Here is a 25,861-nt window from a genome sequence, read left to right as displayed (position 1 = left end):
CCTCAAGTGAGCTAACATCACTTGAAACCATCTTTAACGCATAATGTCAGTACTGTTTAGCACCTTTACCGTTATGTTGTTTGATGATATTTAGGGCCCTACCAAATTCATGGCCATGAAAAACGCATCACAGATCGTGAAATCTGGTCTCTTGTGTGCTTTTGCTCTATACTATACAGATTTCACAGGGGAGACATTTCTAAAATTGAGGGTCCTGACCGAAAAGGGAGTTGCAGGAGGGTCACAAAAGTTATTTTAAGGGGGTATTGCCACCCTTGCTTCTGAGCTGCCTTCAGATCTGGGTGGCTGGAGAGCAGCAGTTGTCAGCCAGGCACCCAGCCCTGAAGGCAGTATCCTGCTAGCAGAGCAGAAGTAAGGGTGGCAGTATCATGCCATACTATCCTTCCTTTTGTGCTGCTGCTGGTGATGGCTCTGCCTTCAGAGGTGAGCTCCTGGCTAGCAGCTGCTGCTCTCCAGCTGCCCAGCTCTGAAGGAAGTGCTGTCGCCAGCTGGAGCACAGAAGTAAGGGTAGCAGTACCACAACCTCCCCTGCAATGACCTTGTGACCTCCCCCCCCCCCCCCCAAAAAAAAAAAGAGAAAAAACCAAAAGAACAAAACCACAACAACAAAAAACTCCTTTATGGGTCAGGACCCCTAAAATTACAACACCATGAAATTTCAAATTTAAATAGCTGAAATAATGAAATTTATGTTTTTTAAAATCCTATGATTGTGAAATTGACCAAAATGGACTTTATAGTGAAACTGACATCAGCAAGAGACAAGAGCCTTTGAGTCAAGCAATTGGGAAGGAAATAACTTACAAAAAAGGAAGTCTTAACACCCACGTAACGCCAAAGACTAATGAGCATTTGTTATAACAGCATTTGAGACAAAGGATATCTTTGTTAAAGTTTCAACATCCCTGCCATGTAAATTAAAACATGGTCTCTCACAATAAACATCTGAAACCTCCAAGAAAGTGCTCCAGGAAAATTAGGGAAAGAGGCCAGATTTGACAATTCCAGTACTTCAAAGGTTAGGGTTTTTTTGTTTGTTTGGGGTTTTTTTGGAATGGCAGGGCCTAAAACCTTAAGCTCATCTGTATACATCATACAGAAATGTCAAAAGAATGCTTTGCAGGTTCTTTATAAACCCTTAAAGCTCTTGAGGCCCTGATCCTAAGAGGTTGATCTCAATGGGAGTTTTAGATGCTCTCCGGATCTGTCTCTTTATCATGTTTCTTTGTAAATTTGTTGGAATATGTTAATTATGGAGACAATGACCATGACTTACTTATACTGCGTACTTGAAATGAACTATAGTAAAATAACTGCTTTTGTTTTTGGTCCAGACTTCAGTCACTTAGGCCTGGTCTACGCACAGTTTTTGTACCAGTGTAACTATTTTGGTTAGGGATGTGATTGATTTTGGTAAACTGAAGTAGCTATCCATAGAATTCCTAGTGTGGACACCATTATACAAATGCTGCTTATTCCCCTTTCTGTATGGGAACAGATGTACCAGTGTGAAACAGCTTTGTACTGACTCTACTGGTATAATTTTTGTGTGTAGACAGTCCCTTGGGCAAATGCTTTAATTTTAACACGTAAGTAGTCCTAGAAACATGCTTAATTTTAGCAGGTTAGGGGAATAATTACTTGATGTCATTTAGGTCTGTAACCTAAATTATGTCAGAAAAATAATTTTTCGACATAAGAAAAACCCAGTTTTTGAGAAGAATAAATTGAGCCATAAATTGAGTTAAAACCATAAATTTTCACTATCAAGTCAATATTGTAATAGTAAATGTTATACTATGATAGACAAAGCTGCCTTATTTTAAATAAAATATTTTCATGATGAGATGAATGAATACACTATGATTAGCATTCATAGAATCATAGAATATCAGGTTTGGAAGGGACCTCAGGAGGCCATCTAGTCTAACCCCCTGCTCAAAGCAGGACCAATTCCCAGCTAAATCATCCCAGCCAGGGCTTTTTCAAGCCTGACCTTTAAAACCTCTAAAGAAGGAGATTCCACCACCTCCCTAGGTAACCCATTCCAGTGCTTCAGCACCCTCCTAGTGAGACAGTTTTTCCCAATATCCAACCTAAACCTCTCCCATTGCAACTTGAGACCATTACTCCTTGTTCTGACATCAGGTACCACTGAGAACAGTCTAGATCCATCCTCTTTGGAACCCCCTTTCAGGTAGTTCAAAGCAGCTATCAAATCCCCCCCTCATTCTTCTCTTCTGCACACTAAACAATCCCAGTTCCCTCAGCCCTTCCTCATAAGTCAATTGCTCCAGCCCCCTAATAATTTTTGCTGCCTTCCGCTGGACTCTTTTTCCAATTTTTCCACATCCTTATTGTAGTGTGAGGCCCAAAACTGGACACAGTGCTCCAGATGAGGCCTCACCAATGTCAAATAGAAGGGAATGATCATGTCCTTCCATCTGCAGGCAGTGCTCCTACTTATACAGCCCAAAATGCCATTAGCCTTCTTGGCAACAAGGGCACACTGTAGACTCATATCCAGCTTCTTGTCCATTGTACCCTCTAGGTCCTTTTCTGCAGAACTGCTGCCTAGCCACTCCGTCCCTAGTCTGTAGCAGTGCATGGGATTCCTCCGTCCTAAGTGCAGGACTCTGGACTTTTTCCTTGTTGAACCTCATCAGATTTCTTTTGGCCCAATCCTCTAATTTGTCTGGATCCCTCTGTATCCTATCCCTACCCTCCAGCTTATCTACCACTCCTCCCAGTTAGTATCATCTGCAAACTTGCTGAGGGTGCAGTCCACGCCATCCTTCAGGTCATTAATGAAGATATTGAACAAAACCAGCCTCAGGACCAACTCTTGGGACACTCCGCTTGATACTGGCTGCCAACTAGACATGGAGCCATTGATCACTACCCGTTGAGCTCAATGATCTAGCCAGCTTTGTATCCACCTTATAGTCCATTCATCCAGCCCATACTTTAACTTGCTGGCAAGAATACTGTGGGAGACCGTATCAAAAGCTTTGCTAAAGTCAAGGAATAACACGTCCACTGCTTTCCCCTCATCCATAGAGCCCATTTTTCTCATCATAAAAAGCAGTTAGGTTAGTCAGGCATGACTTGCCCTTGGTGAATCCATGCTGACCGTTCCTGATCACTTTCCTCTCTAAGTGCTTCAGAATTGATTCCTTGAGGAGCTGCTCTATGATTTTTCCAGGGACTGAGGTGAGGCTGACTGGCTTGTAGTTAAACTCGAGAAATACAACATAAAATGTTGTATATGAACTACCTTAGCAATTGTAGCCAAAATGCTTTAATTTTCTTCTTTAAAAATCTTGTATAAATTGATTGGAAACCTGCAGTTCTTGTAATGCTTACTGTACTATGTGATTATTGTGGATCTTATTGCAATCTGTCTTTAAGAAAAGGTAATTTAAAAATATGTTTTCACAACACATGTAAAGTAGGAGGACCTTTAATAAGATCAGCAGCAGGGTCTTATCATCCACCTCAGACATTCTAGATTTTATGCTTTTTGTTTAGAACAAATAGTAAGTTACTTTAGGTCTGGAGTGTTGTCCTAATTATATTTAAAATTCTTTTGTCCAAGAGATTTACAGTACTTTAAACTACGTTAACATTGAGACTTGATGAGGTACAAGATTGTTCAGTATAAAATTGGTCTCAAGACAGGTTTGTGAGCAGATGTAGCCTGTGTGTATTTATTTTTATTTGAAAGAATATTTATACACTGTATGTTCTTACCACTTGATGACTCAGTGGGAAGTGAGAGCACCAATTTGAACCACAATGCTAAGAAGAAGAAACTATATATGGTAAAATTATTTCTTATACACCGGATTCTTGCACACACCAGGCAAACTAAGTAACTATTCTTAAAACACACTTGTAAGTATATGTACAATAGACATTTGTTCTGTGTATTATAATATATGACATGTACATCTTGCAAAGATGTTTTTCTATGAATAGTTCTTCACTATTTTGTAAGATGCGATGTTGCATTTAAATGTTGCTGCTGTTAAACATTTACAATATGCTTAGTTGTGTTGAACTTGGAATTTGATAACTGCCCCAAGGAACATAAGGAACATACACTTCAATTTTGGTTGCATTAGAGAGTTTGCCGGTGGAAAGAACTGCAAATATCTGAGGTCTTTGAGTTTTTTAGTAAAATGAAAAATGGATTATCCTTGACTAATTACAGTTTTTTGAGTGTATTGGTTTTATAGTTTGAAGTTCCGGAAGGTTTGTAATAAGCTGCTGAAAAATAGATGTTTGTGATTTTATTTTATTTTTTGCTGGCGAGTGTCTCACTTTTCATTTTTGCTCCTTTAGCAAGAAATCAAAAACACTCTGGTCTCTTTTCTTTGGCGACATTGTTACTCCTTGTGCTGACTCCTAGAATATCAGCTATATGTCAGTAGTGTACATAAAGTGTTCTAACTTTGTAGCCATAGTGTCAAATAAGTTCAGTAGTCTGAAGCTGCTGAATTTAAATTTGATGATGAAAACTGTGCTGTGATATGAATCTTATAATTAACTTCTAGGAATCCTTCATTCACCTGATCTTCTTGTAGCCTAGGGAAAGGTTGCCCGAGCTGGGAAAGAGGAGACCAGGAGTTCAGGTCTCATCTAAATTCTATTTAAATTTCTGTGAGACTTGCCAAACTTATTATTGACCAAGGGGCCATGAACCCCAATCCAGAAGATGAGGGACAAGCCGCTGAAAATTCCCTTCCCCCTGTTTTTAAATAGGTTAGCAGAAGGCTTATGCAAAGGCACTGTGAACCCAGGTTTCTAATGTGACAAACCTTGCTCTTATCCACTGTAGTTCACTGCCTTTCAGAGTGACTAAATAAGTTTAGCTGTACTATAAACCCCACTCTTCTTCCGGAGCCAGGGATAGAACCCAGGATTCCTGATCAACAGTATTCTGCTGCTAAGTAGTAAATAGTTGTGTAACCCTCTGGGATACTGTATGTTAAGTTCTTCTCTAGGCTGATCTAGAAAGGAACTTGCAGTTACTCCTATAGTTCAAATAATAAGGACCTAAGCTGGAGCTCTCAAGGTGCAGCAGTTCAAACCTTGCGGCTGATCAATGTGGAGGTATGGTTGTGTGTGACTTGCTCTGTGAAAAGACCTCTTTAGAACAGGATTGTAGAACTTAAACTGTGATGATTTGTAGATTGTAAATGTATGAATCACCAGAACAAACATTTCACCTATTTATTGCACATTTAACTTTTGTCACGCTCCTGGTAGGTGTATCTGTGTTGTGTATCATCCTCTGCCCAGTCTACAGAGAATGAGTGTTTGTGACAGCCCTCAGCTTAAGAACTAGGCCCTGTACCCAGCACAAGCTATAAAGACTCATGCTTTCGATTTTGGAGATCATTGTTTCAATACATAGTCTTGGCCAACATGGCATCCATCACACTTGCAGGTCTCTCGTATTGATGTGTTTTGAAGGTTGAGAGGTATGGTTAATACTGTCATGGGGGGGTGGAGGGAAAACAATAGGCACATTTACTGGTATAGTGCTGCTGCAGCTGCTTGTGGCTGGGGGCAGTTTCTGGAGTCCATGAGAGGCTCTGATGGAGTGTTTTGGGAAGTGAGTATTTACATAGACTCCTTCATAGAAGTTCCCTACAGCTGACCTCTGCTAAATCTGGAGGATTGTGAATAAGGTGTGGCAGGCACACAGTTTACTAAGGCATATCAGCCTTGAAGCTGCTTCTGAAGACTGTGTACCTGTATAAAAAAACTAAGACATTAGTGAACAAAAATTACATTTAGTGGAATTTAACATTTCAGCAGGGCGCACTCCAGCCATCCAAAACCTTAGAAGCTTGGAATAAGTTATGGGAAAGCACTTCTTTCTACCTGCATATTGCAGACAGCACTTTCGATAATGCACTTCATTGTTCCAGGAGGTTTCCATCTCCAGCAGATTCCCAAAGTAATACATACCCCTACTTGATCAAACTTGAGTGACCTCAGCTGTGTTAAGGCAAATTGACTTTCCCAATGCTTTAAATGGGACCATTGTACTCATATGCTCATGTAATTAATATAAAAGCATATGAGGTCACATGCATTTTTGTATTAAAGTGCATGTTTGATGAGATTGAGGTAATAGGCTTGTGAGGCTCTATTCCCCCATTAATTAGACTGGCTTCATAGCTTTTCAGACTCTCTGATACTCATGGAAATAAGTGCATTGGCAAAAAGATTTTGGGCTCCAACCTGTTCAGCCCAATCATAATACAGTTGGCCATTAATTGCAGTCATAAATAGGAGCAGCACTCGATGCATGTGTAGACAACATCTGTATAAGTCCTAAATATTGATAGCCTCAGAATAAGCAGAAGGGCTGAGGAGCCCTTGCCTTGCCATTTCATACCATATTGCTGAAGGAGACCTTTGATCTTTGGAAAGGAGTCGGGACTTGTAGAGAGGAGTTGATAAGCTCAAGAACACTTTTCCTAACCCTCAGACGTGTCAAGTTGACTCCACCGGCAGAGAACACATTAAAAATGGAGGTGATGTACAAGAAGAAAAGCGAGGGTGACAAAAGTTTTTTGCCCTGCATCATGTTTTTCTGTTGCTGAATGCAAATTGATTTTGCTAAGTAAAAGTATAGCAGCTACTAGGTAAGGAGCCATATTAAATGAATTGTAATTCTTGCCATTGTATTTAAGGTTCTTAACTTATATCCACGTTTCCCAAACTTATGAAAGTTGAGCCTCCCTTTGGGGGGGCAGAAAACCCCCAAACGTGCCTCCTGCCCTAACCCCCCCCACCAAGGGAATGTTAAAGGTCTACTGTTTCTTTTAATGTATAGATCTTCATGCACCACCACTTCTCTTCCCTCAGGGAAGTACACGTGTATATCTTGACAATATATTTCTCCTCTTTTCTTACATCCTTTGAGCAATGTTGATATTTAAAGTATTCTAAGTGGCATTTGAGTTAATATCAGTTGACATGAATAGGATAGTTCACACTTTAGAATTCAGGCAGAAATTACTGCATCAGTTAGCTTTCAAAAAGTGATCCAAGTGTTTCTCCACAACCGTAACAACTGGAGACTTTTTGTTTTTATAGACACAGCAGAAATGCTAGAGAAAACTTGAAATCTGTGTGCTCCCACGGCTAGCCAGTCCCACCCCCCAAAATAAAACAAAAAACATCCTTTCCCACGGTAGCATGTCCTACATCTTAGATTTACATTAAGTTCTTTCAAGTGTAATTTTAATAATGCCTTATTACTCTTGGGGCCTGTCTACACTGCCCTGCAGTTTGGAGTAAAGAGGTGTGAATAGCAACGCACACTAAAGTGCTGTGCTATTGCTCCCTTATGTGGACGCAAACTGAAGAGTCCCGAGTTCGCAGCAGAACTTTTCAGTTTGCACCTGCAGTATCCACACCTGGGAGTTACAGCACAGCACTTGTGCACCGCTATTCACACCCCATTAGCCCAAACTATGGGATAGTACAGACAGGCCTAAGGGCTTGAGAAGTAACCTGCTTGCTGCCAGAGGAACACCTGAAAGATGATCAATGTAGAGTTGTAGATTGGTGGGGGAGTTGAGCCCAATACAGTATAGTTAAGGTCAGAGGTCTCACGCATATCTCTATCAAATGAAACAGGAGGTATCTCTTCCAAATTTCAGATATGTGCTTAAAAAAAGTTTCTAAAACTACTTAAAATGAGTATTGAAGTTCTAGGCAGAGACTTGTAAATGTACATTTGGGCCTACAAATTTACCCTAATTGTGACCTCAACTATAAAAAGTGAGTGTACGCTCATTAGATGTCACAATAACCTATGACAACAAATATTGATGGGGAAAGGTGCAAAAGTGGGACAGACTGAATTAGTTCAAGCAAAAAGGTCTATGGATATTACTCAAGGACTACGTTAAGATCATTCTTGGTAAACAAGAAAAGTGTGGAAGGGGAAATCAGTAAACCAAAATTGGTGTATTGGAAACTAGGCCTAATTGTTAGACAAAATAATGAGAGGATGGTCTCTTCCAGCCATCACTGCCTTGTGGAGTTCTTAAAGAGAGAGACTTTGGGGAGAATAATTGCTCACTAGAGTGAGCTTCACCATGATGGCTACCATCCCCCTGTCTCCTCGGAGCTCAGATCTTCTTTATCCTATACCTGAAAGATGTTCTGACCAGCTGGGCCAGGTGACATCACTACCCCCACAAGTCTCGCATCCCACACACCACTTGGGATGTGAGACTCTCTTCTCCCACCTCTCCCAATATGTCTTTTTCCTTCCTTACCTTATGACTTCTCTTTCATGTCTCTCACTCCTTTTTCCTTCTGTCTAAGAGTCTGTCCAAGACTGCATGTTTTGCAGCATTGCTGTGAGCCTGTGACCAGAAAGAGGTAGCTAAAAGCAATACCCTAAATAGGCCTCTGCTGGTATAAGTTTGCCAGGTCTCAGAGTGGGTAATAAGTCTCTGTGCTGTTTTTTCAGCGGTGAGGATGCATGTGAGAGTCAACACCAGAGATAGAAGCTGCATTTTCTCTCTTTGCTATTCTTTTCTATCACCCCTTGTGTGTGTTTGTTTTTGTTTTTTCGTCTTCAGAGATGGGATCAGGCTTTAACAACAACAGCAATAATAGCTCCAGCCCATCTCAATTCATTTCTTTGTTTTTCCCCAAAAGGACAGTAGTTACCTTCTTTACCACTGAAGAGGCTTCCCTCCACCCTTTCTAAAAACTCTCAAGCTATAGGGAAAGGGAACAAGCGACGTTGTTAAAACGAGAGCCCTATTTAATATTTTACATTTCAAATGCTTTTACTGTTTTTCTTCTTCTGGGTATTTCTAATAAAAGGATTTTTAATGATCTGTTTGCCATGGAACGCAGCAGGCTGAGGTCACTGTTTTCCAACCTCGAACCTTGTTTCAAACTGTTTAATGTTGGATAGTCAGGATCACATTAACACCTTGAACTCTTTTGGCCCCTTTATTACACTGAAATTAATACAACATGACTTACTTCCTTAAATTCCTTACCTGCATTTGAAATTTCCCCCCTAAAGATTAAAATGTTTTTAATAGTAATAAACAAATGTGATGCATATATTAACTAATCAATTATTCAACTTTTTTCTTTCCAGTTTGTGAAATGTGGATATGCAGGCTCAAATTTTCCGGAGCACATCTTTCCAGCTTTGGTTGGAAGACCAATTATAAGATCAACTGCCAAAGTGGGAAACATTGAAATCAAGGTAATGTTTTTTCCTATAACAGATTAAAGCATTCAGGATAGTCTTTCAGCTGTATACAGTAGAACCTCAGAGTTAAAAACACCAGAATTACAAACTGATCAGTCAACCACACCCCTCATTTGGAACTGGAAGTATGCAATCAGGCTGCAAAGACCAAAAGACAAAGCAAAAGCAAACACCAGTGGTTCTCAAACTGTGGATTGGGACTCCAGAGTAGGTTGCAACCCCATTTCAATGGGGTCACTGGGTCGGGCTTAGATTTGCTGGGGCCCAAGGCAGAAGCCCGAGCCCCACCTCCTAGATCCAAAGCCAATGTCTGAGAACTTTAGCCCTGGGCAGAGGTGCTCAGGTGACTGGTCTCCTGCCTGGGGCTGAAGCCCTTGGTCTTCAGCTTGGTCCCCCACAACCCGGGGCTGTGGGATTCAGGCTTTGGCCCACCCAGGGTAGGAGGGCTCTGGTGGGCTCAGGCTTTGCTCCCCTCTCCTAGGGTCATGTAGTAATTTTTATTGTCAGAGGGGGATCACAGTGCAATGAAGCTTGAGAACCTCTGCAAATGTAAATATTAAAAAAATAAAAGGTAAGGAAACAGTTTCTGTGCTTGTTTCATTTAAATTAAGATGGTTAAAAGCATCTTTCCCTGCATATTAAAGTTTCAAAGCTGTGTTAAGTCAATGTTCAGTTGTAAATTTCTGAAAGAGCAACTGTAATGTTTTGTTCAGAGTTAAACATTTCAGAGTTATGAACAACCTCCATTAACAAGATGTTCATAACTCTGAGGTTCTACTGTAATACATGAGAGTACTGTCTCCTTTTATCACGCCCCCTCTAGCAGTCTTTCCTGTGATTCACTGCTCAAGTAGTGAGCTTTAACAGCTGCACTCTTACGGGGTGTGTGGTGAGCAGAAAGGTAGATTAATGTTACTGGAAGCTGACTGTCAGGGGGCCAGTGTGCATAGGGGGCTGGGACTCTTAGATCTTGATAAGGGATTTGGGGAAATGAGACAGCAGTTGATCAGATGGCTAATCCTTGCTGTCAAGTCTTAGTGCAAGATTCTGAGACAATGATGAGTTAATGGCTATAGCCTATAATTTTTATTGTTCAGTATACAATTTAGTTGTAAGCAAAACCATCTGTGAACTTGTATGAGATGCCTAACTTTGCTTGTATTTATTTTTCATTATATTTTAAGTACTGATGGTAGACATAGAGCTTTCCACAGAATAGAGAAACAATCCCTGCTCTAAGGAGCTTACAGTCTAAAAATATTGTAATATTCCAGGTTTTAAAAAAATCTCATCACCGAGCATTGAGTTGAAAGCCTTCCTTGAGGCACATGGGAGCTTATGTTTCTAATCCTTCTGACTGCAAAGATACTATTTCAGATTTAAGTAGATGCAGGGCTGACTTCCTGAGTGTGCCGATAAAGTTTGTGTCTTTGCTTCTGCTGCCTCACAAAGCTATGAGCGGCAGAATGAAATCAACAGAACTCTGGTCAGTTTCACTCTTGATATTTGGAATCCTATATACAGCACTGAAACCATTTCCTGCTGGTGCTTAGGGGAAAGTATGAGCATTAGTAGAAGGTGGTATTAGATTCATTCAAGGGGAAGAATGACAAAAAATGCAAAGTAAAGGCCTAGACCGGAAAGGTGTGAAGTAGCAGAGATCTTTCATTTCCTCCCCTGCATCCCTCAGCAGCCAGGAGGTTGGGTAGTAGAGGACTTTTCACCTTCACAGTAGCTGGGAGGACATAGAGGGAGAAAAAGAGAGTGCTTCTCATTTCTAGAAGCTTGAGGGGGGCAATTGAAGGTTCAAATTTTTCTGACATCTAATTTCCAGAAGCTGAAGTGAAAGCTAGATTCCTCAAGCAGAGTCCAAGTACAATCCTGGCAGAAATCCCCTCACCCTACACAGTGGTTAGAAATGTCTCACCAAGAAATTTCCCCTGGAGATTGCTGATATGGACCCATCTTCTTTCTCCTTTGTTTCTACCTTAGGCTAGAACCTTTAGTGTTATGGGTAATGGGTCTGATACATGTTTCAAGCCCTGACTTGGTCAGTGCTGCTAGCCCAGTTTAGGATGGCCTTTGATCATCTGTGTATTTGATTTTGCATGAGGTGAGACTCTGGAATGGGGTTGAGGGGAGTGTCATATTTGATGTATAGATGCTTTTTGCATCTAACCTCTTGTATCATGTCTCCCATTCTAAAGATGGAATCTCTCATGGATATTTTAATGAAGAATGGGACTTGGACTCCTGATTTATTTTGTAACTACTTTACAGCACCTGTCTACTTTATTGTAGTTGCTTTAAGACAAGCCCCCCCACCCCCAATAAATAAATAAATAAACAAACAAACAGGTCGGGAGAAGCAAACAACCACCCTACAGATCTGTCTCAGATCTTCTTTCCTGGTGCATATGTAGGATAAATTCAGTAAGACAGCACAGTGAAACTGTCTGAGGACCATTTTTTCCCCTCTGGATGTCATTACATTTCTGCTGCTTTCCTAAAAAGATATTTTTGGCAGATAATCCATTCAAATGTTAGTATAATTTAATTCCAGCTACACATTAAAGGGCATTCAGTAGACTCTTGAGCAAAGGAAATTGACAAGAACATCATCAGTTTAGCTCTTTAAAAATATTCAGAAAAACTAGTCAAATTCAGGAACTGAATGAAATGAGTCCTAAAACAGGGTTTTTATAAAAGCAGCCTAACCCTCCCTTGCCCATTATTCCTGTCAGGAGAGCAAATGAGGACATAAGGAGACACAGCTACATCACAGGTATATGCATGCAAAGGTGTGGTTTTCCCTGGAACAGTTTCCCCCAAAATTCCAACCAGTTTTAAAATCTGTTGAGCTAAACTGATTTTAAAACTGCTTGAAGCTATAGTGCAAACCAGGCTCCTGGCAGCTTGGACCAGTTTTACTGAACCAGCTTCTAAACTACCTTCAGCAGTTTTTGAAACTGGTTTGGTAAAAATGGTTGGTTTAAGGAGCCTAAACTATGCTGCACTTTCATCCAAAGAGATTTTGATGGATCCATTTTAAAACTAATTAGAATCTTTAGGGATACTTCCTTGGAGTAGAACAGGCCCAACTATGCACTTTACTCCATTTTTATTCCTAGTCCATGCCCCACAATTTTCTTCCTCAGTTCCTATCTCGGAAATCCATAGAGTGGGGGGGGCTGTAGGCTTTGAGTGGGTGGAGAATATAGTCAGCATTCACCTGTGCTGCTCCTGCTACTGGATGTGGATTTTCTGGCAGCTGCCTATGCAGAGTACTTGCCCTGATGTTATTGTCATGTGTAAATAGAGCAAGTAAACACGCCTTACTGGAGCTGATATTTTTCTTAATAATATGCTACTGGAAGAGTTGGTGACAGGAGACCTGGGTTTTGATCAAGTGAAAATGGCATTCTAGTCCCTGCTTGTCCACAAAAGTACATATCTTGCAGTGTAACACAATGGCTGTTAATTCTTCTAGCTCCTCTCCAGCATTAGAGGGTTCTGCATGGCAGAACTGAGATGCTGAGCTGTCTAGGGAAGTGTGCACAAATCTGCCTGCACTGTACCTGTTTCAGATCACTGCTATTGCTGTGTCACTTCATGAGCACTTAATTGTTAGAATGAATGAATAAATAAGTCAACAACATTTCAGTTTATGCACTTTATCGATTTGATTCCATTTAGTTATGTAGCTATTCCATAATTCAAAGCGACAAAGGAACTCACAAGTTTCTATTTTAGCTTAATATTTTTATAACGGTTATAATAAAATTCAACTCCAAGAGTTGCAAGGATGAATATTTTATGGAAAAAAAGAGGTGGAGGAAAGCAGGGATCCCGGTAGCAATGTGCTGGCATTAGTTACTTCCAAATCCACCACACAGTTAGTCTACTCAAGATCTACCACTCACATTGGATACAATTCCATTTTAATAGGATATCCGCATATAAAAGATTTTGCTTCTCAGAAAAGGTGCAAAGACCCTAGTATATCAATAGCGTATTGTGAATAAAAATGAGATGTCCGTCACTAACCTAATGGAAACAAGTTAATCACAGAGAGAAATGACTTCTGAGAAGAACAGCAATGTCGTTGACAATGTTAGCTTGGCCCTAACTACACTAAGGCCTGGTCCACACTACACAGTTAAATCGATTTAACTCTGTACCCGTCCACACTACAAGGCACTCTAAATCAATTTTAAGGGCTCTGAAAATTGATTTCTGTACTCCTCCCCAACGAGAGGAGTAACCCTAAAATCGATATTACTATATCGATTTAGGGTTAGTGTGGACGGAAATCGAAGTTATTGGTCTCATTCCTTTAATGTAGCTACCCAGAGTGCACCGCTCTGGAAATCGATGGTAGCCTAGGACCATGGAAGCATACCACTGAATTAATGTGCCCTAGTGTGGACGCATAAAATCGATTTTATAATATTGGTTTTATAAAACTGGTTTTAGTAATTTCGATTTTATGCTGTAGTGTAGACGTAGCCTAACTCAGAACACCTGCAGCAAAACATGCATCTCTTTTCTGCTTTATATCTACTGTGTACTTAAAATAATTTGAATGAGGATTTCCTTTAGGCCTTTTCTGACTCTCTTGCTTCTACCTTCTTTCTTCACCTTTCTTGACCTGTTGAAGTAGAATAACAAAAAGATGGTAAGTGAGGTGCCCCTGTATTGTTTGTTTCCCATTTTTTGCTCTATGGGACGTAGTAGCTGTTGCATTATTTTGATGCTTTTTAATGTTTTGTCTTGTCCCACATTTTACATTTGATTACTTATTTTAAACTTTGTTCATTGCTTTGCTTCAGTAGCAACTAATTCCATAAGAATCTTGTATATTGCTTCTGATTGTGACATGACCTGTAGTTATGTGCAGATGCAAGAATAATTCATTTTTCTATAAGATCAACATGAATGTAATTGTAACATTAGAAAATGCTTTATCTAACATAACAAAATAATGAAGATAGGAAAAAGATCATGGCTTTTCCTTGACCTTGTCCTGTTCTGAGGTATACACCATGCACAGAACAGATTTCAGATGGTTCTTCTTTAACTAGCGATTGTTAAATACAATCAGAATGTTATGAATTTGTTGTAATGGAACTGATGTTGTCACATGGTTACTTAGCGGTATGTTTGTTGGGGTGAATTTAACAAATTATGATCTTCCTAAAGTTTAGGGGTTTAGGTTTCTAATTTTTACATAAATAGTACATTCTATGAAAACTGTTTTATAAAACTAAGAAAATTGATTAGGGGACTCAAATTAAAAATCATGTTATACAATTATTTCTTTACTAGTAACTTCTTAGATTATTAAAACTAAAAATAATTTAAAAGTTCCAGTTTGCTTCTCCTTATGTCTTTTTCTTGTTTCTTAGCTTAAACAGAGAATCTGAGCCACCTTCACTTCTCAGTGGCACAGTGATTGGGTTGTAAACTCTGCAGTAGACTATTTGGTCAAAAGCAACCATTTCATTGTATTTAAATATTATAATAATGGAAACACTTATTATTTTGCTAAATTGTAGAAATGCGATCTTTAAAAAGAGGATATATTATAATTCATTTCTTTAAATATGGCGGTAAATCAGGCATTAAGGCTCCTTTGAAAGAAGATGGGCTGTAGTGGGAGGCCAAGGTAAGGTTTTATTGTACCCACTTGCCTCAGGAAATACCTGGGGAAAAGGAAAGTGTTTTCTTATATAATCAATTTAGAAATTGAGTATATGAATCACAACTGAGTAATATGTGTATTTTGTATAAAATACACTGGGGTAGGTTTTTTTGTTTTGTTTTTTTGATGTGGAATAAATGGGATTTATATCCATTATCTGTCTGTCCTCTTAAAACTTTACTGGCATAGGCTTAGTTAAACCACTTTTTATTTTAATGTTTAGTGTGGTACTTCCAGTCTCTTATTTGCTTTTGCTACTTGTTCTGTATGCTTATGCAGCTCTCATTATTCCTGTTTTGAGAATGTGCACAGAAACTTGCAGCATGCATGGAAAATTTTTCTGCCAACCCCACCGACTATCTTTTATGTGCTTTTTCACATCTCAACCTATTCAAGTGAGTATTTGATGAAGTAATTTTGGAGATCTCAATGAATAAAAGTCTATACATACTAAGGTTTCTTTACTGTTCCACCGTGACAAAATGCAGAGTAGCTTCTTACTAAGGTAAGTTTGATTTAAGGTTATGAAGTCTTCCAAATGTGGATTGTCTTAAAAGATCTAGTATGGGCCTCAGCCAGATTAAATATTTTGTGCAGTAAAGCCTACTTTTTATATATATAAAAACGAATTTCAGGGCATGGGTCATTAAGTACATATAATCAGATGCAAGTTGGAATATCTTTTATTCTTAACATCAAAAACTGCTAAAGAATAATGAAAATTCTTGCAATCTGACATACAAACTTCAATACTGTAACTTTGTAGGATCTTATGGTTGGTGATGAAGCAAGTGAATTACGCTCAATGCTGGAAGTTAACTACCCAATGGAAAATGGCATAGTCCGAAACTGGGATGATATGAAGCACCTCTGGGACTACACATTTGGACCAGAAAAACTTAACATCGACACGAAGAACTGTAAAATACTACTCACAGAACCTCCCATGAACCCAACGAAAAACAGGGAGAAGATTGTAGAGGTATGTTTCTTGACTTGAATAAGGAAAACGTATTTGTGGAGAGCAGGAATTGATGATGGCAGGCACTAAATTTTGTCTAAGAGGTCACTGCTTTTTTAAAACGTAAGATAACCCCTCAAGGCACCATTCTTCCTCGCAGAAAGAGAGAGAATTGATCACAGCCTAGAATAGTCACCTTCCTAGTTTATCCAAGGGCAAACAAGCCTACTTAGTCCTAAAGTCTAAACAGACTAACAGTTCCAGGCAAGCTTCTGTACCAGGAAACCACTGATTCAGGCACTGAAGTTCAATTATTCCTGCATGTCCCATCCCCATTGACACAATAAAGTGAGCTGATGCCTAATACATAGGAAAGGTCTTCCAAAACCCAGTTTATCTTCCTTCCCCTCCCTTTCTCAATGACTTAATCCTGCAGTATTCTGAGCAGTGCTTTGCTTCTTTGGTCTAAAGTTCATACTTATCTTTAAGCATATGAGCAGTCCCATTGACTACTGAATATTAGATTTAGTGCCGAGTTCTCAGCACTTCTCAGGATCAAGCCCTAAATGAATTTGACTCCAACTGAGAGATTAGCAGAGTTTACAAGGGAAATTAAGTTGGTGGCTTGGAAGCAAGGAGTGGTTTACCAGGCAGAGTGCACAGTGTTGCAGTAGGCACCTGAGACATGCTAAGAAAGAGTTGATTTTTGCCAGCAAATCTCCCCTGCCCTCCAAATCTGTAATAGGTTCTGGGGACTATCTAATGACAGCCTTTCTAGGAACGAGGTCCTGCAACTAGCTGTTGGGTGCCACAGTGCTGTCTGGCATGGGTGAGGTCTTGGAGGATATGTCTACACTGCAATTAAACATCCTAGTTGGTCTGTGCCAGCTGACTCGGGCTCAATGTGTGCGGTCATTTAATTGTGGTGTAGATGGTGTAGACGTTCCAGCTTTGGCTGCAGCCTGAGGTCTGGGACCCTGCCACCTCTCTGGGTCCTAGAGCCTGGCCACCAGCCTGAGACCAGATGTCTATACTACAGTTAAACAGCCCCTCAGCCCAAGTCAGCTGGCACAGGCCAGCTGTGAGTTTTTAATTACAATGTAGATATATCCTTAGGCTGCATCCCCAATCCAGCATTGACTTAGATGGGCAAGTACCTCATATAAAAGAAATGTCTCCTTATATAATTCGTATTTTTAACAAATTATCTGTCACAAAGGCTCACAGTTTTGAAAAGGTAGTAATGTGAGCGTAGCATAAAATTTGTTGACTTTCTGTCACATTAACAGAGGTCTGTAATGCTGGAGAAAAGAGTAATTATTCAGTATAGTTTCAAATGTGGCAGAGAATACCTTGGTAATAACCTCTTCTTTCAAAGATTTTGCTGCAGGAATAAATTGATTATTAAAGGTGATATTTTAACTGAAAACTTTCCAAGACTCTGTAGAACGTTAGTGTTAACGGATATGAAACTAGAAACTGACTAATATGGTACAATAGACAGACTGAACAGTTCTAACAAATATATATGGCTGCCTTCGTGGCATGAATGATTGAATTTCCTCATCAGGTTTCTCGACCATTCAGAAATCTATCAAGATGTGGTGGTTTGTTTTTCTGACTTATCCAAAGACTCTATTGTGATTATTCTAGTACAAAATGATCTTGTTCAAACTCAACATAACTTCTGAAGTGTGTTTTCTAGTTTGTTGTTTCATATAATTCATTGGGGAGAAATTACATTACTTTATTACACCATTTCAGAGAATGTAAACCTTAAATATGAGCAAGGAAATTAAGAATTTTGTTGTGTGTGTGGAGCATTCCAACCTTTTTATATAAACATCTTTATAGTTTTTTGAGTGAAGTGAAAACTTTAGTTCTTCTAATGCCTCAGCTTTTCTACTGGATCACAGCATGATAAATCAAATCGGTCTAGTTTTAAAAGGTAATATTATAGAAAAGAATCAAAACTTTATCCAGTTTTTTTCTATTTTTGAAGCTAGAATGAGAGGCCAATCCAAGATCAGATGAAAGACTTGAGTTAAGAGTTTCATGATATGTAATGAAACTAATAATTCTGGTATATTTATCATGAAATCCTCGGTGCAATGCAACACAATTGCTTCTTAAAGAAATGATTAATTGAAATGAGTTTTTATGAAAAGTCATTTTAACTTGTGCACTTAACATATCCTGATAAATCTTAACAGTTATTTTAGTCTGCCTGGCTTTTGTTAGGGCTAGTCTACACTAGCAATGCTAAAGCGCTGCCATGGTTTGTTTCAGAACATAGCTAAAGAGAGACAATTTCTGCTTTGGTCTTCAGTGTAATTAGCTTTGTAAGTGTCTTGGTGTAACTTTTATCTCAACCTCTGTGTATCCATTAAATTCTCACACTTGTAACATCCTCTCTCAGAAACAGCCCAATTGTCTGCCTTTCTGTGGTGTATTCTGTAGTGGTGGTAGAAGCATTCTCCGGCATTGTCACCCTTACAATTCCATTGTTTAGTATTCTGGATCATTCTCTTTTTCTAGCTTCCAATGCTTTATTGTTGGGCTCCTGCCATTCTTGGAGAAAGGCATTGGACTGGCAACAAAACAATAATTTTAATAGAAGCAAAGATTTATTTTGAGGAGAATATTCTTGTCGCTATTTGGCTATCAGATTTGTCAAATGTGGTGTGTGCCATGCATGTGGCGAGACTGCAGTTATAGATGTCAAACAAAATAAGTTTAAAATGTCTGAAATAAGCATAGCTAAAAACAGAAACCTTATGCGTTTACTGCAAAAAGTATATCTTTCCAGTAATATCAGGAATATAGTGGAACGTGCGAACGCAGTAACTAATCCTGTAAGCATATTCTGGTTATGGGAAGATAGAATTTGTTACATATCTTTCTCGCATTACAATTTTGGTTCATTTTATGAGCAATATAATTTATGCAGATTGGGAACAGCAGTAATTCTGTGTCAGCTCAGGTCTAGAAGCGCAGATAGTTTCTTGTTTTGCTTGCTGTTCTTTCCCACGCTCCCTTTTGAGGTAGAACACTATTTCTGCCTTGTAACTTACTAAACTGCTGTGTTTGTGCACATTAGATCATGGCAACTACAGAACCCTACCCCTAATTTGTGGTATCTTGCACATATCTTAATGTGCAAGGTAAGTAGATATTCTACCAAACTGTCTTCCATGTCACTTAGTCAGTTTTTTTAAGAACCCTACAGCAAGGTGCTCCACAGCCTGATCTTTGTACATTTTCATACTCCTTGACTTCTGTCTTCCTATATATCATGCTCACGCAAATGTTTTAGGAAAATATATGCAGGCATTTCCAGTATTGTTTGCAGTGTACTTGAGTTAGCAGGCTTTGGATAGTGAAGATCTCTGCAGCCATTCCTAAATATGTTGGTATTATTTATTTTTTAAATCCATCCAAGTGTCACAGCATTATTACATTGCAGAATTAGCCTAGTTACTGTTAAAAAATGAGGTCAGTAAAAGTAAATTTTGCTTAGTCCCTTTCTTTGTAGTGTTGACCGTGTGAGGGACATGTGTTGAGTTCTGGGTTTTTTTGAGTTTAAATGGGGTCTGTAACTCATGGAGTGTTTTACTCTCATACCATTGAACAGCAGAAGTATGGTCTGGGGGCAGATTTTCAAAAGCAAAAAATGGCAGTTAAGCACCTAGCTGCCTTTATGCCTTCTGAAAACTGAGAAAGTAAAATCTGGGAGAAGAGGTCAAATGGGAGTTCAGTAGAGTCTATAGAGGGGTTGTTAATGTTAGAGACTTAATAAAAGGAGGAGAAAACATGGGACAGTACTTTATACAGGAAAAATCTAAAGGCTTATACAGTAGAACCTCAGAGTTACGAAAACCTTGGGAATGGAGGTTGTTCGTAACTGAACAAAATGTTACGGTTGTTCTTTCAAAAGTTTATAACTGAACATTGACTTAATACAGCTTTGAAACATTCTACTGTGCAGAAGAAAAATGCTGCTTTTTATTTTTTTAGTAGTTTGTGTTTAATACAGTTCTGGATTGTATCTGCTCCACCCTCCATCTCTTCTGCAGCTTGATTGTGTGCTTCTGGTTCCAAATGAGGTGTGCAGTTCGTTGGTCACTTTGTAACTCTGGTATTCATAACTCTGAGGTTCTGCTGTATGCCGGAGAGTGGTGGGGGCAGGGGAAAGAAAATACTTTCAAAAGAATTCCCTCTTAATTTCAAACTTGTTTTAAAACATTTAGACATACTTTACAGATCACTGAAACTAGGCCCAATTCTTCAGCAAAAAAGCTGAGAAATATGATTGTAGATCTTAACCTGCCAAGGAACAAATTTGTGAAACTGGCCAGTCTTTTAAATCGAGCCATGTTAACAGCAGACTTTTTGAAACGATGCCAAGGAGAAGTTGGAAAAAGTCAGTGCTTGATTCATTTAGATATTTTAAGAGAAGTGAAATGTCATCTTTTCCTGGAGCTGTTTGTTTTAAATAGTCAGCTGTCAGAGCATTTCTGGTTTAACCAGTCTGTAATGCTAAAAGCTACTGAATTCTTACCAGTTTCTTCTGCTCTGGTAAAAGCATATTGAGACAAGGGGAAGTGGTCAATCGCTTGTGAGTCATGGCTGTAATAAACTGAGTGTTTTGTTCGCTCAGCCTTTCTTGCCTTTGCTGTAAACTTGTCAAAGAACTACTCTGTGAAGCACTGTCCTACAGTCTGTGGAGTTTTGTTTCTTTAAATAGTCAAATTGTATTTAAAATTATAAGCTAAAGGCAAATTAGCAATAAACTATGTAATTGTATTTTAATGGTTAAGGAGAGCTAGAGCACAGGATAAGAACTCTTTTTGATATTTAACGTGTGTAAGTTTTGATGAGTCCTGTTTCTTAGAACGATACACATTTGCAGGGTATAATTAAATATTGTGGTTATTTAGCTGTACGATTTCAACTGTGGCTGTCTTTAACGAATTGCTTTTTTAAATCCAGGAAGTCTGTGTCATTTATAGTTGCTTATAGCAGCAGGACGTTAATGTGTTTGAAAGAAAAGTTACCTTTACTTTGTATTATATGCAGTATACGTTTTTCTTAAAATGTTCTGTAATTTAATAATTTAAGAATCCTTAGCAAGGCCTCAAATTTACAATATTATTTTTAAATAGTAATTTTTGGGTTCTTTTTATTTGCTATCTGGTTTCTCAGGCTTTAAGATACATTCGCTTACATTTTCAAAATTTTCTTCACAACCATGCACCTTTTTTGAGAGTCTTATGCAATCTCTTCATTCCAGCAGCTGGCACTTTAAGAAAAATACCAAATATTGAGAAACTGATAATAAAATCATGAGTTGGCCACACTGTAGTCCGTTCTATCTTCACCAAGAACAGGGAACAGGAAGGCAGAGCTGTATAAAATAGCTTGTGATACTGGCTCCGATGTCCACAATTGGTGCTGTTTATAGATTTTTTTTTTGTAAGGAGCTGACCCTGTTTCTTAAATTTCAGCCCTATGTTTTATTTCTGTGTATCACACAAAAAACAGTTGAAGGAATGAGTCAAATAGACCTTGGCAGCAGAAAAAAAGTTAGTTGAGCTTCAGAAAGTGACAGGAATGTCCACCTTTAACACAGTATGTTCCATGCCCTGAAGAAGAGTTCTGTGTAAGCTCAAAAGCTTGTATTTCACCAACAGAAGTTGGTCTAATTAAAGATATTACCTCTCCCATGTTGTCTCTCTAACTTCATTCCAAAGTCAAATTGCAGTAATGAAGTACATGGCTGCCTCCCACTCCTCAATTAGGTGTGGCTTTTTTTTTTGTTTGTTTGTTTGTAAAACAGTTCCGTTCACGAAAGCTATGGAAAAAGTGGTGTTTGGGGTTTATTTACAAGCATTAAACCCTTCTCTTTCTTCCTCCCCGCCCCCCATTAAATTAATGTGGCATGTCGTTATTAACTTAGGGCATGGCTACACTTGCGAGCTAGAGCGCATTAAAGCAGCCTAGTGCTCTCTAACTCACGACCCGTCCACACTGGCAAGGCACGTAGAGCGCTCTGACTCTGCGGCTAGAGTGCTCCTGTTACTCCACCTTGGCGAGTGGAATAACATTTGATGCGTCCCCGCTGGAGCTCCGCGGTGCCAGTGTGGATGCCCTGCTCTGTTAATGCGCTCTGATCGGCCTGCAGAAGTGTCTCTCAATGCCAGTTTTAGCCACTCTGTCATCAGTTTGAACTCTACTGCCCTGCCATCAGGTGACCAACTGTCAGATCTGCTTTTAAACTCTGGGAATTTTGAAAATCCCCTTCCTGTTTGCTCAGCCAGGCGTGGAGCGCTCTCAGCGAATCTTTCCAGGTGACCATGCCTCCACGCGCTAGGAGCAATGGCTAGGTGCTGGCCCTCATCGGTGTTTTGGGGGAGGAAGCTATCCAGTTCCAGTTGCGCTCCAGCCATAGGAATTTCGATACCTTCGGGCAGATATCAAGGGACATGGTGGAAAGGGGCCATGACAGGGACGTTCTGCAGTGCAGGGTTAAAGTGATGGAGCTGCGGAATGCCTACCGCAAAGCCTGCGAGGCAAACAGCTGCTCCGGTGCTGCCCCTGCAACCTTCCATTTTTACAAAGAGCTGAATGCGATACTTGGACGTGACCCCCACCTCCACTCCGAGTACCACCATGGACACTCAGAGCCCAGTCCAACAAGGCAGGAGGAGGAGGAGGAGCAAAGAGGGAGTGAGAGTGCTAAGGAGGAGGAAGACACCCCGGCATCCCTAGATGCATTCAGCCAGGAGCTGCTCTCAAGCCAGGAGGAAGGAAGCCAATCACGGCGGCCAATGCTTGGGGAAGGAGAAACACCAGAGGAGGTTGCGGTAAGCGGCTTTTATTTTGGGAAGGAAGTTATTCGGTACAGGCTCTTGGGGCATGAAGGGTTAGGGCTGCAAAGATACGGAATAGGGCATTGATGTGCTCTCTCACATCGTGGTAATCGGCCTCAGCTAGAACTTGAGCAATGCGTTTGTGCAGGTTTTATGGGAGAGCCACTGTGGTCCTTGTCCCAGTCAGGCTAACATGTCCACGCCACTGTGCCGTGTGAGGCAGGGGGACAATTGCTGCACACAGGCAAGCTGCATATGGGCCAGGGTGGAAGCCACATTGTAGTAGAAGACCCTTCCTTGCTTCCGTGGTCACCCTCAGCAGCGAGATATCTTCCAGGATGAATGCCTGTGGAAAATGTGAGGACAGTGTTCAGTATAGGGGCCCCTCTGCAGCTGTTGGCTCTCTCCAAGACACAGAAACCCAGAGGACAGTACAGCCATGAAATAATCAGTCCCCCTTGACCCTGTGCTTACTCACTATTTTGGATTATGTGCGCTCGCTTTGGGATGGGCAAATTATGCTACTGTGTAGACTGTGCTTGCCCTCCTTAAGTGCGGGAGAATCATTGCTCTGTCTGATGTGAACAGTGTTGCCTCTGTTAAGTGGTGCATTTTGCCTTTACAGATGCAACGTTGAGATCTCCACCATCTGTGTTATCACCGGTCGAGAGGCTGCAAAGAATCGGGAAGAGGCCACGTAGAAGCAAAGAGGACATGCTGCATGAAGTCGTGCAGCGCTCCCTTAGTGAAAATCAAAAAGTGCAGGAGTGGCAGGAGAGTGAAAGGAGGGTCCACCAGCAGAATGCGGATTGCTGGCACCAAAGCACGGAAAGTCTGATAAGCATCATGGAGCTCCACGCGGACTTGAGTCAGGCGCTCATAGCAATGCAGGCGGAGCTCTACCACGCCACCCCCGAACAGCCCTTGTCCCAAAACTTTCCCTTGTGCCCCCATGTCACCCCCAACCCGCTTTCCCCAACATCTGGGTTTTTATCGCCACTGGCTGCCTCCAACACCTGTAGCTTCACCACCCAGCCCTGAAAACTATGAGCCCTACCCACTGCACCCAACCCCCATCACCATGCAGTATAGCCATCCTGAAGTGCAGCACTCATTGCACAGAACTCCAGACAGGAAGGCTGAGTATGATAACAGGACATATGCAAATCTGTGATTATACCGTTCCCCACCCCCACCCCACGCCCTTGCCCTTTCTGTTTCCCAAGCAGTTGTGTTTCTTTTCAGTAAATGGATTTTTTGGCTTTGAAAACATTCTTTATTACTGCATAAAGTAAAAGATGCTTTAGCCCAGGAAAGCTACAGGCACTGCAAGTCAGTGTATCATACGTAGCAATCACAGATTTCTACTAACATTGGAACCACTGCATTTCACTCCCATGCAGGGCACCACACATTACTGTTGGCTTTCAGCCTCAGATTGCTCCCTCAAGGCATCCCTAATCCTTGCAGCCCTGCACTGGGCCCCTCTAATAGTCCTGCTCTCTGGCTATTCAAATTCAGCCTTCGGGTGTTGAACCCCCGAGTTCCATGCTTGAGTGAATCTTTCACCCTTCCCTTCACAAATGTTATGGAGGGTGCAGCATATGGATATAACCACAGGGATGCTGTTATTGGCCAGGGTCAGCTTCCCATACAGAGAACTCCAGTGGCCCTTTAAATGGCCAAAAGCACACTCCACAGTCATTCTGCACCGGCTCAGCCTATTGAACTGCTTCTTGCTTCTGTCAAGGCTCCCTGTGTGTGGTTTCATGAGCTACGGCATTAAAGGGTAAGTGGCGTCTCCAAGGATCACAGTGGGCATTTCGACTTCCCCTATGGTGATTGTCTGATCTGGGAAAGAAGTCCCGGCTTGCAGCTTCCTGAACAGGCCAGTGTTCCGAAAGATGCATGCGTCACGCACCTTTCCAGGCCAACCTGCGTTAATGTCAATGAAATGCCAATGCTGATCCCCAAGTGCCTGGAGAACCATAGAGAAATAGCCCTTCCAATTAACGTACTTGGAGGCTAAGGGGGCTGGTGCCAGAATTGAAATATGCGTCCCATCTATCACTCCTCTGCAGTTAGGGAAATCCATTTGTGCAAAGCCATCCACAATGTCATGCACGTTACCCAGAGTAACGGTTCTTCAGAGCAGGATGCGATTAATGGCCCTGCAAACTTGCATCAACATGATTCCAAGGGTCAACTTCCCCACTCCAAACTGGTTAGCGACCGATCGGTAGCTGTCTGGGGTTGCCGGCTTCCAGATTGCAATAGCCACCCGCTTCTCCACTGTCAGGGCAGCTCTCAATCTTGTGTCCTCGCGCCGCAGGGTGGGAGCGAGCTCATCACACAGTCCCATGAAAGTGGCTTTTCTCATCTGAAAGTTCTGCAGCCACTGCTCATCATCCCAGACTTGCATGACGATGTGATCCCACCACTCAGTGCTTTTTTTCCCAAGCCCCAAAGCACTGTTCCATGGTGGTGAGCATGTCCGTGAATGCCACAAGCAATCTCGTGTCATATGCATTACTCGAGTCTATCATCGTTGGAGGCCTCACTGTCACTTTGGATCTTAAGGAATAACTCGACTGCCAAACTTGATGTGCTGGTGAGATTCATCAGCATATTCCTCAGCAGTTCGGGCTCCGTTCCCGCAGACCAAAAGGAAATACAGAGTGTGCAGTACAAAAAACGTTGAAAGATGGCACCAGTTGTGGACGGAAGCAGAAGGATTGCTGGGATGCGAACCGATGTATCATGGGACAGAATGCCTTGCCCCCTTCCCACAAGCCAAAGCGCCAGAATGGGAAGAGGTGCTCTGTGGGATAGCTGCCCACAATGCACCGCTCCCAAGGCCACTGCAAGTGCCGCAAATGTGGACACGCCAGTGCGCTTGCAGCTGTCAATGTGGACAGACTGCAGCGCTTTCACTACTGCGCTCTCCGAAGGCTGGCTTATTTCAAAGCGCTCTACATCTGCAAGTGTAGCCGTGCCCTTACACTGATAGGTCCTAGAGAGACAAGGTG

At 41.0% G+C, this 25,861-nt stretch overlaps 1 protein-coding gene across 2 annotated transcripts in view; it reads left to right on the top strand.

Moving 5' to 3' along the window:
- ACTR2 (actin related protein 2) overlaps positions 1-25,861 on the top strand; it is a 49,672-nt gene that overhangs the window by 4,162 nt on the left and 19,649 nt on the right. Inside the window, exons 2-4 of one of the 2 annotated variants that reach the window (XM_030557890.1) lie at positions 9,179-9,289; positions 13,959-13,973; positions 15,766-15,981. In XM_030557890.1, the coding sequence (XP_030413750.1) occupies positions 9,179-9,289; positions 13,959-13,973; positions 15,766-15,981 (342 nt within the window). The remainder of the gene's footprint in view (positions 1-9,178; positions 9,290-13,958; positions 13,974-15,765; positions 15,982-25,861) is intronic. The other variant, XM_030557891.1, reaches the window with a different exon arrangement.

The sequence above is a fragment of the Gopherus evgoodei genome, chromosome 3 (assembly GCF_007399415.2).
Source record: "Gopherus evgoodei ecotype Sinaloan lineage chromosome 3, rGopEvg1_v1.p, whole genome shotgun sequence".
Classification (NCBI taxonomy): domain Eukaryota; kingdom Metazoa; phylum Chordata; order Testudines; family Testudinidae; genus Gopherus; species Gopherus evgoodei.
This window is presented reverse-complemented; position numbering and strand designations above follow the sequence as displayed.